The following is a 15267-nucleotide window of genomic DNA, read 5'->3' as shown; positions in this document are numbered from 1 at the left end:
AATTGTGAAGAAAAAATGAATGTCTGTGGTTGGTAGCGGAGGATTCAGACCGATAGATCCGAGCTCGTAGCCCATCATTGATATTCGCCGAGGGGTGTGGGGGGCTCCGTCGTATGGATCGGATCGGATTCGAAATACGTTAAAGATTTTTTTTTTTTTTTTCATTTTGCTCTAGAGGCGACAGATTGATTGTACTTTGAACTTTGTATTCTCTCTTTCGTTCGGATTGATTGTACTTTGAACTTTGTATTCTCTTTTTCGTTCGGATTGATTGTATTTTGAACTTTGTATTATCTTTTTTGTTCGATAGTGAAGCTCTCTTTTCTCACCGATAGTCTTTTTTTCTGCAAAGAATTTTTACTTAAATTTGTGTGTTGTTTTTGCATTTGACGTACCATTACTAATTATCTTACGGTATTGACTTTCTGATAATTTTTTAAATTTTTTTTATGGTACATTTATTAATACTATCCATTGAATTTGGTCCCTAATTAGATAAGACAAAAGAGCAATATTACGAGATGTTGACATTATTAACTCAAATCAGATAGTTTTATCGGGGTAGGATCATAAAATCCGACCATAGAGGTTAGGTTTAACATTACTAGATTTGAAGATTTCGATTATGCTCAACCAAAAATCTACTCCCAATCCATCTTAACGTTCATGAGGTTTTTACATTCGTCTTTTGCATGGACTTAATTAATTAGCTGGAACCAATGAACCAAAAGAGGCCTACAAAATTGCTTTGATATTCGGATTATTCTCCTACTACGGAATATCCCCTGAGCAAAAAAAATCGCACAATTCCAATGTCGTATTTCCCCTTTTTAGGCAGAAAACGAGGGTGGCGCATATGTAGTACCTTTTCTGAGAGAGAGAGAGAGAGAGAGAGAGAGATACTCTTTCAATGTTACACTGACATGTGGGGCCTACAAGAATCTGGGCCCACATGCATCTACACTGCATGTTTATTGGGTACATGCATCTACAGATGTAGTCTCGCTGAAATGTTGTGTACGTGTTTGCGTGTTGGGGTGAAGCTAAGATCACAATAGGCAGATGCTGTACACAGAAACCATCTTTATTAGGAACTAGGAAGCAGAAGATAGGGAAGTACTTGGAATTCAACTAGTATTTTTAATTCCAGTTGATAGATTAATTTTGTTTAAAGCTAAAAGAATCGTTTTAGGTCTCTCTTTTCTCAACTAGATGAAGAGTCTCTGATCATCACTTTTGTACCTTCAATATTGGGATGGTTTCAGGTAGAATTTTGTTTCCCATGGATGTTAATATTAGCGCGTTTCAGTTTACTTCTATGAAATTATTTTTTAATGTAAATTTGTTCTGTTCCTAACAAAATAAGACGGTCACTTCGGCTCACATTTTCTTGCGTGGCGCGTCTGAGACGGACAGCTCTTATCTAATCAACTCCCACGGGGTTGTCTCCACACTGTTACTGGGTATGGAGAAGCACAGAGCACTCTAGTCCTAGTCTAGTGGCTTAGCTAGGACAGCAACTTGGTTGGCTTGGAGTTGGTGTGGATAGTGAGTGATTTGTTGATCTTTGGCTTGTGCTTGGAATGATTATGTTATGATTTAGAATAGAGCAATGCGCAGGAATATATTATAAAGAGTGATAATACATATACACTACTACAAGGTTACTTTCAAATACTGTTAATGAAGCAAAGATTTTATAGGTCAACAAATCAGTAATTTTATCTTTTAGTTTGGCAACTAAGACCGGTAACTTGTCAGTAATATCGGACTGGAACTTCTACCGTGTCCAAGACATTACTCGTATGTAAAAGAGCAAAGTTTTGTGTAATTGAGAAGTATTGAAAATGCAGTTAATAAGTCAGATTTATATTTGGTAGATAGCAAGTAGTTTAGCCTTTGGAGGTTGAGATATCAATTTGGCACATGATCTGATCAACTTGTAACGTGTACCTTATATTGGACAGGTTTGAGTAGAATGTTTTATGTTGTCACTGTTGGTGAATACAACTATAGCACAAGATATGCAGTGCGAGGATGCCAATTAAGCTACTAAGAATATATTACTTCTTCACATGAACTTATTTGATGTTCTTTAGATCTCGAAATTTCTAGGTCGACGGCCTTTAACAATAGTACTTCTCCAGTTTCATAGTACCAGTTTATTCTCTACGATTAGCTTTCATAGTTGCAATGTTGCACCTAGATCTGGGTTAAACTCGATCATCTATCAACATTCTTTTACTTATTCAAAATCGATAGCGAGTTCAATTTTAGGGAACAACAAAAGATATATTATCTCATTCAATTGGAGTTGGGAATTAATCATGCAACAGAGATAAAGGGCAGCGAGAAAACTACTGCACAGAACAATAGCAATGGAAAGAGATGGTCCTCTACTCATTCATGGAGTGAGTGTGCACAATAAAGAGGCTCTCCTCTTCCTCTCAATGTGATGCATGTACAACCAACCCAATCACAATTCCAATCCATTCCCCCACCAAAGGTGCTGCTACACCACACCACTTTCTAGTGGGATTCTGGTGGGCTAAAAGGAGAGAGGGAGAGGGGATCCACTCCAGCAGTAATAGGATCAGAAACATGTGTAGGTGAACCCCACACTCGATGAATTGCCCCCAACTAGGTTTTGATGATCTCTTCACCCCCCAGAACCCCTTTTTGTGGAGGGCCAATGAAACCATAGATCTCCTAAGAATCCAACTATTATTACCTGCAAACAAATCCATGCTGTCTCGATAGCAGCTTAACAACAACATAAAGAGCAGAATTGGAATAATTGTGTTACAAGATAAAGAGATATAAATGAAAAATAACAAAAAGGCATGGCATACGACGTTAGTGCAACAAACTGTTAAAGCGCTCTCGAACGATCATCAAAAGTCCCAGACATACTCATATGACACCTCTATAATTTACAGAAAAGAGAGCAAAAGGCAGATTCCACACATAATGTCTTCTAGAAGAATGAAAACCCTATGATCATGGAAGGGCCAAGTAACCATTACGATGTTTTAAGAGTTAATAAATACATTCTATTCCTGGAAGCAAAGCATCTGAAATATTTATAATTTATGCGATGGCCCGGAATCGATCTGAGCTCAAACACCACCCACTTGCAGCATTGATTCCACCATGTATGCGCTGACTAGTGTCTCCAAGCACAGAAAACGACATGCCCGCTGTTTGCAGTATCAAATTACATCAGTTGATAACACCAGAAACCCTTTAACATGTTCTGGCTGCCTTGGTGATTCCATTTAGATAAAAAAAAAAGGATAAAATATACGATCTCTATGATTTTGATAGATCGACATGTTCGGGCAGTATCAGCCACTGTACATAATACAACATTTGGGCAACTTCCAAGTCATTGAATTGGAGGGCTCATCTAACTGTTGTCGAAGATTAGGTTCAGGTCATCGCACAACAAGGGCATCTAGATAAAGCATCCTGTGAAGAATACTACCTCTCTATTGGATGAGGATCATATGGTGACATCTTAGTTTAGTGATATGATTCTGGTTGTCATGAAGAGCTAATCCTTGTTATACTGGAGTAATCACCCACATTGGCAACAAAAAGAGGGTCCTTGTCTTCATTAAGTTTTGTTGAACTATGACCTGATTGCTCCAATTCCTTTGTCAGGTCCTCCATTGTCTTCTTCAAGCTGGCTTTGTTCACCTGTCCCCCTTCACCCATTGCCATGCCAACCATTGTAATCTTGGGGAGCAGAGGATTCAGCGGTATCCCATTAATGGCATGTTTATTCACTCTGGGCATGAAATAAAAACAAATAAATAATGCATCAATCAGACACGAGTTAATTACAAGTTCAGTCCTCAAGTTCACTATTTAGTGCCTTAAGTTTATTCTGCAAAAAAAACTTGGTCCTATTATTGTACGGACCGGAATCATTAGACAGAGAATACAAGCTGGGAATGAAATTAAAAGTTGCAGTCAATCTTCAGAGATTAAATTGGAGCTGAAATGGGATCCAACCTTCAGGGCTGTTACGGTTGAAACTTTGAGAGTGAAATCAAAATTCTGGTGAAACTTTAGAGAGTAAATTTCTAATTAACCGATAAAACAAAAAAGCAAACAAAGAAGAGAAGAAAAAAGTTTCAAATCAAGAACAAGATAAGAGATACAAACCGTGTACTTGACTTGCATTGGGTTTCTTGGTTTCGGAACTTCCCATGCCTGGGCCACAAATTTGGAAGCCAATTACTAAAAGGAAACGGGAAATTATTGTAACGTGCTAACTGGTCATTATCTCTGCGAGCATTGTCTTTAATCTTTGTATCTGAAGCACCAGAAGCACCAAATTGAAGACTCTGCTCGCTGAAACTGGTGCCATCCAAATTAGAAGCAATGCTTGTTAACGCTTCTAGCTTTGAAAATGAAGCAGCGGTCCTGAAACCATCATCATATACTATAAAATTGTAATTAAGAAAGATTCCAACCATATTGAACTACAATAGCAGGGTATATAATTTTGATCATCACATCAAACGAAGATCATTTTTGGAGAGAGATGATATTTGGGTAGCAAAGTAGGCATATTCTAGGGATACCAGAGTTTGGAGCTAATATTTCAGAGTGTAAGAACTAAAAATTTCACCTAGTCAATAAGATAAAAACCCTTGGATCAAAAAGGAATTATAAGGTCATGGTCCGACTCATAGGGGTAGCACCTAAGTCCAGCTTATTCCTCGCATTCTTCACAACTTGAAGATTTGAACAATGACCAGAAAAGCTAAATCCATTTGACCAATATTTGCTATCAAACTGCTAAAGAGAAGCGTTTAAAAACCAGCATCATTTCTGAATTCTGACTTCTGAACCGTTTCTGAACAGATTTGAACAACACATTTTTAAGCTAAAAGTGTAAGCCATGGAATTTTTTGATTTTCGAGTAGGGAAAAGAAACATTTCCTACTATAGACGATAAGTATTAAAAGAAAGGCTAAAATGAATCTCATGTTAATCGAGGTGATTCACACACTTGTTCATGAGATTTTCGACAGTAACACTAGTCAATACACCAGGTACTCCTGGTGTACTTTAGTCAAATGACTCAAATCATAAAACCTTCCCACAACAGTTAGTTAGAGGTTAGGCCTTGGAAAAAATTATATAATTATGAGTTTTGATCCATTTTGATCTTGCGCCAAATTATTCAACTCAACTAGGTTTCTCCCTTAATTTTCCTATTTCTCTTTTTTTATGGAAAGAAATCCTATTTAAGGTCCAACTAAGCACAGATCTGATAAATCTTAATTAATCAAGGTCAGGATAATTCCAGAAGAATCTAGCTTGGTAAATTACACAACTTTGAAATGATAAAGATGAGGATAGATCTTTCCTCAATTAATTATATAAATGCAGTCATATATTCAGCAAGATTTCACATTCATTCAACAAAAAATTGAGATGATGCTAACAAGGCATGGCATAGTAGTTGTACCTCTCTTCAAATGAGTCAACCAAGTAGGGAAACTTTGGTTGTATACCAGTAGCTTTTCTCAACCACTTGTTTCCTAGAAGCACCTTATCAACAACATCAAGGAACTGAATCTCAGCAGCTTTTGATAAGACATTAAGAGGAATGCCTGTATGGCCCATCTCATCCAGTACTTCTTGAACCTGGATAGGTGTATGTATAAGATAGGTAAAGTGTAGAAAGAAGCATACCTATATGATATATGTTAAATAGAGATAAGAAAAAAATTGTTACGCACTATAAAAATTGATGTTTGAGCAGAGGCACAAAGTACACCTAAATTCTTTCTGAAAAAGATAAGATGAGATACCTCTGGAGGCTCAAATAAGCTGTCTCCACTTTCCTCTACAATTTCTGCTGTTAGACTATCATCAATCACATCCCTCCTTCGTTGCATATGCCGATTTTGGATCATTGTGCGAAAATGCTGATCAATTGAAGCTTCAAGAATATTGTCCAACAAGTTTTTATCAAAGAAGTAAGGTGTATACCTGAATTGAGACACAAATAAGCCACCAAAAGTTTACATGACTTTTCAGGGATGTAAATTTGAGGGAAAAGACTAACTGTTGTCTCTCACTAAAGTTCAGATAATGTTTGCAAGTGTTCAGAAGGAAGCGCAGACAGCAATTCCGCACGGTAGCAGAAAATGAGGAAAATACATAGGCACAAGAAGGATGAATGAGTAAAATCATAGTAGGTCTAAATTATCTAGCTTACAGGTACTTGTCAAATCCCTAACAACTAACTACAAACAAATACATAATTTCCAATATCTTAAACTTTTCAAGAAAATTGAAAAGATTGTTAAGATATAGAGGGGCCAACTAAACATCTTGGCTCACTTAGTCACTTAAATTGGCTGTTCAAGATTCAGAAAGTTGGAATACCTCATACCCACATCCCAAGAAAAGATGGTTGGCCTGAGAATTTGCACAGCTGATGAAATTTAAAAGTTGAGACACAATAATGACAATAAGCAACAATAAGAGAGCGTACTTACATATGTTAAGGTTCTTGTTATTTGTTGGCCAAATAGAAGATAATGGAATGAGGCATAAGCAACAATAATGAGATAAGATGATGAAGAAAGATGGACTTGACAGCAAAGACAAATAAAGAATATTACTTCATCCATAAGATGACACGTTCAATAGAAAGAAACAATAGATAGGAAGATAACATAGGCACCGACCATTTTATTCCGTCATTTGTAGCTATCGCAATATTCAAATTTTGAGCAGTAAATACAGGAACACCATCGATCTTTCTTTTCCCACCCTTACGTGAGATCACCTTCAGGAGCTTATTGGCCGCCTTGACCTGCATAAGTCTCGTATTATTGCAATTATAATTTTATGTTATGGAAAAATGGGAAAAAAATTCTTTTATGCATACCTGTTTCTCATTTGGAACGAATTGGAACATGTGCGGCTTCTCCTGCAAAATAAATTGCACAGTTCATAGAATCCAGTGTAAAGGACTACTAATTGACGATTTAATCATGTAAACAGGCTAAACAATGGGTCCAGCAGCAACTTATGAGCTACTTTCAAGTTTGATGAGTTCAAGAACATAGGGGGAGATGTGTTCGAGACGTGTTGATGAGTTCAAGAACATAGGGGGAGATGTGTTCGAGACGTGTTGATGAGTTCAAGAACATAGGGGGAGATGTGTTCGAGACGTGTTGATGAGTTCAAGAACATATGAGATTAACCTCTTTCTACACTTTTCCTTTTGCAAGAGCTACTGGATTTTTAAAGAGAATTAACAGCATATTGCAAACTTCCAGGGAAATACACCAATATACAAGCTCTTGACATGTAGTTGCAGTATAATTTTACCTTGAAATGTTCATATGCTACATCGAGACGGCAAGCCCCCACCATACCAGTTGGAACATTTAACCTTTTCACATAGGAAACTGAGGGAGTAAAGATGAGCTAAGTTATAATTCTCCACCAATACACAGGGAAACACAAGCAAGCCACTTCGACAGTGCAGATAGATATATGACTTAGGAGGTATTTAAGCATGCAGTTCCTCAACAAAAAAAGGAAAGAAATTGCCCAAGATCAAAAGGCAAACCTGCATCACTCAAATCCATGAAAAAGCGAAACACAGGGCCATTTTGTTCGCCCTTTGTAACCAATGCGAACATCTTTTTTAACCATGCAGGAGTCCTAAAAATAGAATAAAATATTATTATTGAAAAAAAACTCTGATAAACAAACAATTATTGTACAACACAAATGTTGCATGCAGGTATGACAACTTTCTGCAGATCAATTTATCACTAACAAAATTTGAAGTCAAGTCATCAGAACTCATTCACATCCAGAGTGTGTTTGGTTCGCCCCCTTTTCACCTTAGAATCTGAATTGGAATGGAGAATCCCTTTATCCGTGTTTGGTATGCAGGATTCTCATTCCGATTCCGATTTCTGGATGAATGGGGATCCCCCCAATTACCCCTTTTACCAATCCGGCCTAGGAGGCCGGATTGAAAATTAAATATGGGCGGAACAGATTTATTCGGATTAAATTTAACTTTTTTAAACTTATTTTTTAATTAAAATATAAGTTTAAGTTTAAAAATTATATTAATAAATTTTAATTTTAGGGCGTGTTTGGTTTGCTTCTTTTTCACCCTGGAATCGAAATCGGAATGAATAAATCCGTTTGTGGGTGTTTGGTACGCGGGAGTTTCATTCCGATTCCGATTTCCGAGTGGAATGGGAATCCCCCAATCACCTCTTTTTTCAATCCGGCCTAGGAGGCCGGATTGAAAGTTGAATCCGGACGGAATGGATATTTATTCGGATTAAATTTATTTTTTCAACTTTTTTAATTAAAATATGAGTTAAAATTTAAAAATTAAATATATAATTTTTAATTTTAATTTAAACTTAAATTAAAAATTAAAATTTAATCAACTATTTCGAATCTAACTTATGAATTTGAATTTAAATTAAATTTTAATTTATATAAAATGTTATTCAAATTTTATTTCAAACTTAAATTAAATTTATGGATTCAAATTAAAATTTAAATTGTAATTTTAAATTTGAATTTGAATAAATCAAAATTTAGTTTCATATTTTGAATTATCCACTCAATTTCAAAGTTTAATTTTTTTAAAAAAAAATAGATTTAAAATTTTGACATTATTTCAAAATTTTGATGTAAATTTTTAATATTTAATTTTTAATTTGAATTTAAATTAATATATTATAAAGATAATGTTAGTATATTAATTTGATTACATTTTTTATATCCACCTGAACCAAACACCGACAATGAAAATGATTTATTCCGATTCCGATTCAGGTGATGACCAAACAGAATTAGGTAATAAGTCATTCCGATTACGATTCCAGCTTATTTTGATTCCGATTCCGATTTCGATTCCGACTTCGAACCAAACACGCCTTAATTTCAACTTAAATTAAAAATTAAATTTCAATCAAGCATTTCGAATCATATTTATAAATTTGAATTTAAATTTAAATTTAATTTAAAATCTAAAGTTTTATTCAAATTTTATTTAACATTTAAATAAAATTTATGGATTCAAATTAAAATTTATATTATAATTTTAAGTTTGAATTTGAATAAATAAAAATTTAGTTTTATATTTTGAATTATGGTGGCGAACCAAATAGAATGAGCTAATGAATTATTTTGATTCTGTTTCCAGTTTATTCTCATTCCGATTTGATTCCGACTTCGATCCAAACACACCCTCAACTCCTTAAAACTGTGGAATAATAGAGATAGTGTCTATTTTTGTACTCTAGCAAACCACATTCATATAAAAGTGCATCTAGAAAAATTACCATGAAGCTTGAAGTCAAACTAGAACTCCTCTTATTTGCTTAGATACAAACTAGAAGCCCACAATCAAGAACTAAATGTGGCATAAAAAATCAAGATGTAGCATCAGTATCAATAGTGTTAGGAAAAGATAATAAAATATTGCAATAACAAAGTGAATATTCATGCTCTAACTACTATGACTGAAATTCAAATGATAGAACTTAACAAACAGAAGAATTAGCATTCAGCATAACAACCTATTGTTTTGATCCCGTCGACTATTAACAGACCAGATCTTCAAACAATATATTGATCACTTGAATCAATTTTTAACATTCATCACCAGCGCAACTTCTGAAAGATACCAAAAATTTTCTCCATTTACACATAGAATCAAAAGGAGCACCATAAGATATAATTCAAAGCAAAACTGAATCTTCCAATAATAGCATTAAAAACTTAAATTTCACCAGTAACACAAATGTATTCAAGCATAGATTGAGGAATTAAGAGAGATGGGAGAAAGGGGAAACAGCAAAATACCTTTTTGAGAGGAAGGGGATGTCGAAGTGAGTGGTGACGGCCATGAGGCCATTGCCGGAGGGGTCGAGCATGCTGAATACTTGCCCGACGAAGGCGGGGCCCCTTGCGCCCTTAGAGCTTGAGTTGAGCGCCTCTATCCTCACCCCCGGCGACACGCTCCCCACCGCCGACCCCGCCCCCACCCCCGAGGTCGCGTTAGGGTTCCGGTGATCGGAGTAGTAGGAGGACGACGAGGAGAAGGGGAGGAGGAGCGGCATCGTCATGGCGGAGGACCTCGCCGCCGCCGCCGCCGCTGCCGAAGGCGGAGGATCTTTGCGGTTGGTGGTGGTGCGATGTGGTGGCGCGAAGGGGGAGAAGGGGAGGCGCGAGAGGACACCGGAGGTGAGGGAGTGGATGGGTTGAGCGGCAGTGAGGAGGAAGGTGAGAGGCTTCTCCCATGGCGGAGGAAGGGAGGAGGAGGACGACGACGACGACGGAGGAGACGGGGAGGACATCGTAGCCGCAGGCGAGGCAATCAACGGTGGGGATTGATCCGTTCGCCGATGGATTTTGTGCCCGAAACCGGGGGTAGGAAGAACAGATTTTTATCGGGTTTTTGTGAGGATTATATATTGTTATTTTTGAGCGACGAGGGAGCAAAGAATACGGGTGATTACGGGTCGAGTACTGGATCTGATCCGATAACTCACTGGATTCAATGATCCATGGAGTCAACTCAACGGGCTTAGTGATCCACTTACCGGAGTCCAATTACACCATGGACTCTTAAAGTAAATGTAGCCCAATAAATGCCCAGTCTCAACAAGGCCCAAAAAACCAAGGCCGAAGCGTGGGCCCAAGCCTATACTAAACTGGCCTATGGCGTAATATATTTTTTAAAGCGCCAATTCTTTTTTTTTCTTATTTTTTGTTCGGTCTCTTTGCTGGGTTTGGATCAGCTAGGAATGGAAACGTAGCACATCCGGCGGCGGGAAGGGTCTCCTACTTTCTGCCTCATTCCTTTGGTGGATCGAAATAGTTTCAAATTATATTAAACAATTTCTTATCCCTATTTACTGTTCTATTTAGGACAGATCAGAATAAGAGTAAGTTTTTGACAAATTTTTAGAAGATCGGAATGGATCAGAAAAAGCAAAACTTGCCCTATATGGCGCTCTATTTTTTTAGATTATTGGAACGGATTCAGAATGAATTATTTTTATTACTTTTTTTATTTTTAGCCTCCACTTAATTCCACATTGGAATGGACTGTGGAGGAAGTTCCATCAATCTAGATCTCTAGATAAGTAGAACCATCAAATTAATGTGATTTAAAAAATAATCAATTTCTGTGTACAAATTTGTAAAATAATATGCTTTCCAGCATTATAAATTTGCATGCAGGTGCATCTTTCGCTCGAAGTGGCCATTCAACAAAAGCCTCTATTTTTTCTTTTTTTTTCTTTCTTTTTTTTTTATTTTTTTAACATTGGTGAAGCATCAAATACCCTTGCAACATTATCAACAATCGTATATGATAACACTGACACATTAATTAGTTCGAATTTTACTTATCGAAACAATAATTATATAATAGAACTAATAATAATTAGTCCCATTGCGTGAAGCTCGAGATTGCCAATGTAATAGGACTCTACGGGAGATCATACAATGCACGTAATTGCAACACCTCCTAGTCAATTTTTTGGACTCGTCCATGCGAACATCTTTTGAGAATGAACATTACTTATCAACAACAACAACCAAAAAATACCCTCGTCATAAAATTTTTTGCTTTGCGGATTTTTGAAATCAGTGGTAGACCTAAATTTTATTACGCGATATCAAAGCAAGAACCTACTGAATTAATTTTGTTTGGCAATGTTTACTTACTTGAATTTGATGTTTCATTGATCCAAACGCGACACACTAAATTTGATCAGATTTATTGAATCTAATATTATTCTATTAAAGATGGTTCTTTTTATATCATTTTTCTTATATAAGAAACGCATAATTGGAACATAGTTTTCAACATAAATTCATTACATCGCTAAATTTCTATTATATAAATACTAATTCCTTACTAGATTCAATACATACACAGTGAAAACAAAACAGTGCAATCAATGCCATACAACCAATGGAGATCACTACACGAACAAATTGATTGAGCTCTATCAGATGGAGGTTTCGGTACCGAAAAATTTATATTTTCGGTACTGCATGAAATTTGTTCTAGATCAATCTTATCATGTTGTAGACCATAGCCAAGAGTCTCATAAAAAAAATGATTTACTAATTTTATATAAAAAAATATAATTTTAAAAATTACTATTATTATTATTATAATTTAGAGACAATTGCTTTTATATTTTTGAAAATTTTTTGACTTTTTTATTTATTCTTCTTAAAAGTTTAATATTAAAAATATCTTTTTAAAATTTTAAAATATTTCAAATATATTTCTAAAGTTAAATTTCGTAGTGCACAGTTAGATGCAGTTATTATTTTAATAAAATTGTTATTTTTTTTCAAATATATTATTTTACTGTCATTAATTTTTTTATTTTAAAAAATATTTTAATATTTTATCTTTTTAAATATAATTTAAAGAATCTGAGTGACGTGGCATGCAGGGAGTGGTCAACCGACGCGAGCAGGGCCAGGGCCAAGACCATCACTACCACCACCTCGCCCGCCGCCCTCGGGAAACGCAAGTTTGGCCGTTTCTGTTCCCGCCCTCTGCGGGTCCCACTCCCACCCGCAACTCCCCACCACTTCGCAACAAATTTGCATCTGTGGCCCCAACCTTTCCTCTCTTTTTTTTATTCTATTTTTTATTTTTCGTTTTTTTTTATCCTCCCAAAAATGCAAAAACTTTTTTTTTTTTTCTTTTTAGTGATTTTGTAATTTTAGAGTAAATTCTTTCCTTCCAAAATTAAACTTAGCCACTACATTTCGAAACAAAAATTACCACTCTCTAGTCTCTTCCCACCACGCATTCCTGCCCACGTTCATAGCCAGGAACCGTCTACTCTCTGTTTTGGTGTTGTTTTTTTTTTACTTCTTTTTCTGTTACTGCTGCTCTTTTACTTCCTTGCCCGTACCTACCGAGCTACAACTGTTCTACAACACTTTCCAATTTGTTTCTAAAAAATTTACTCAACATACGTGTCTGAACCGGTGTCGTGCTAGATTAATTGTCTTTCATCTGGTCATCAGGCTCGGTCGACATTTTTGGTAACAGATAAACCAACCCTTCCTGCGTATCCCCTTTCGTTCCGTATTATTAGATCGACGAACAAGAAGAAGAACCCTCCACGACAACATAAGAAGCTGGATTACGCATTTGGAGAGAGAGAGAGAGGGATTTGAGTTTTGTTGGCGGCGAATGGTGGTGGGGGGATGGAGTTCTGGCCGGAGTTCTTGGCGAGCAGCTGGGGGAGGGAGTTCGTGGCGGGAGGGGTCGGGGGGATGGCGGGAGTCATCTCCGGCCACCCCCTCGACACCCTCCGAATCCGCCTGCAGCAGCCCCCCCCCAGCACCGGCGGCATCGGCCGTGCCTCTGCGGTCCGGCTGCTCCGTAGCATCGTCGCGGCGGAGGGCCCTTCCGCCCTCTACCGCGGCATGGGGGCGCCGCTCGCATCCGTCACCTTCCAGGTGCACTGTAATTATTATTATTATTATTATTATTAAGACTATTTCTCACTCGTTTCCTATCTAATACAAGTTTTGACTAACACGGTGTCCAAATTTACGAGTTTACTCGTGATCTGTGAACGACGGTGTTAAGCAAACGCATGAAAGCAGGAAATAAAGCAAAACAATGGTGAAAGGATCGGTCCAGATGATCAGTAAATTGGTATAGGTTGAGGTATATTTGATGCCGATTATGACTTACGAGGAAGGAGATTCTAACTTAATTAAATAAGGTTTTTTTTTCCCACCCTTCTCTCAAAAGAAAAAGAGGGGGAGAGGACTCGAATTCTGTACATGTGGGTCTGATGTCATGTGAGATAATGTTATAGATTCGTTTAGTTTTAAAAATTCGAGTTATTAGTATTTTCGATATTTGTATTCAGCCATCGTATCCCTCAAATCTTCCGAGGACTTCAAGTTCATGCTTAGGGAACAAACCAACACAGGATAGAAACTCAATAATTTTTCTCTATCTATAGAATAAATGTAGTTTAGATCTTGTTTGTTTGTTTGTTTTTTTTTTTTTTTCAAGTAAATACTCTGCATTGGTGATCTACGCATCAATTTACTCTCTCGCCTTTTGCTAAACAATTCACCTACCGGCTATGTTTCAATGCAGAACGCAATGGCGTTCCAGGTGTATGCAATCCTCTCCCGATCATTCGACTCGTCTGACGATCCGACAGAACCGCCTTCTTACAAGAGCGTGGCGCTGGGCGGGGTCGGGACAGGTGCACTTCAAAGTCTAATGCTAAGCCCCGTTGAGCTCGTCAAGATCCGCCTCCAGCTCGGCGGCGACCGCTTGGGTCCGCTGGGCACGGCCAAGCACATTCTAAAACACGAAGGGCTGCGGGGCATATACCGCGGGCTCTCCATTACGATCCTCCGTGATGCTCCGTCCCACGGTGTCTACTTCTGGACTTACGAATTTTCTCGCGAAAAGCTTCATCCAGGGTGTAGGAAAACCGGGCAGGAGAGTCTCGGGACGATGCTCGTGGCCGGGGGGTTGGCCGGAGTGGCGAGCTGGGTGTGTTGCTACCCGTTGGACGTGGTGAAATCGAGGATTCAGGCGCAGGTGGGGTTCAAGAGGTATAATGGCATTGTGGATTGCTTTCAGAGGAGTGTGAGAGAAGAGGGGGTGTCGGTGCTGTGGCGCGGCCTGGGAACGGCAGTTGCGCGCGCATTCGTCGTGAATGGGGCTATCTTCTCGGCGTATGAATTGGCTTTGAGATTTTTGGCTAATGGCAATTGACGGATTGTGATCGAGGAGAATTGACGCTTGTGGATCAGAAGTATCAAGAATCCCAATATGATGACTTTATTATACATGAAAGCTCATTCGTAACAACTTGTTCATTTTTTAGTGAGGCGCATTATACTGTAGTTGGGCGATCTTATTGTAAATATGAAACAGAATAGACCATTCTTTGAAGCTCCTGCAAATATAGTAAATTGAGGAACGATACGGTGAAAATAGTTGATTAATGGAATACATATAGTGGTGCGAATTGAAAATGTGTGAACCTTTTCTCAACTATAAAGGAATGATGAATCTGTCCATGGGATCGATCTTTAGCAACAGTGTTTTCGTGTTTTGATAGTTATGTTGCTGTCTCTAACGATATTTAACTGCTGCAATCCACATTTGGATGATGATCACTTAATACCAAAACCCTGAATTATCTAGTGAGTTTTCTCTTC

General features: G+C 37.5%; 2 protein-coding genes across 2 annotated transcripts; one reads left to right on the top strand and one right to left on the bottom strand.

Annotated features, from left to right (window-relative positions):
- On the bottom strand, window positions 2827-10478 carry LOC109710520. The gene is made up of 9 exons (XM_020233173.1): window positions 9886-10478; window positions 7613-7707; window positions 7369-7448; window positions 6923-6964; window positions 6720-6847; window positions 5835-6015; window positions 5489-5667; window positions 4174-4434; window positions 2827-3793 (listed from the first exon to the last, which is right to left on the bottom strand). The coding sequence occupies exons 1-9, from the start codon at window positions 10377-10379 to the stop codon at window positions 3547-3549; spliced, it is 1707 nt and encodes a 568-aa protein (XP_020088762.1). The 5' UTR covers window positions 10380-10478; the 3' UTR covers window positions 2827-3546.
- LOC109710631 (mitochondrial arginine transporter BAC2) lies at window positions 12978-15141 on the top strand. Its single transcript, XM_020233352.1, has 2 exons — window positions 12978-13527; window positions 14186-15141. Exons 1-2 carry the CDS (start codon window positions 13273-13275, stop codon window positions 14816-14818), a joined length of 888 nt encoding a protein of 295 aa, XP_020088941.1. The 5' UTR covers window positions 12978-13272; the 3' UTR covers window positions 14819-15141.

This window comes from Ananas comosus, linkage group 5 (genome assembly GCF_001540865.1).
Source record: "Ananas comosus cultivar F153 linkage group 5, ASM154086v1, whole genome shotgun sequence".
NCBI classification, from domain to species: Eukaryota; Viridiplantae; Streptophyta; class Magnoliopsida; order Poales; family Bromeliaceae; genus Ananas; species Ananas comosus.
This window is presented reverse-complemented; position numbering and strand designations above follow the sequence as displayed.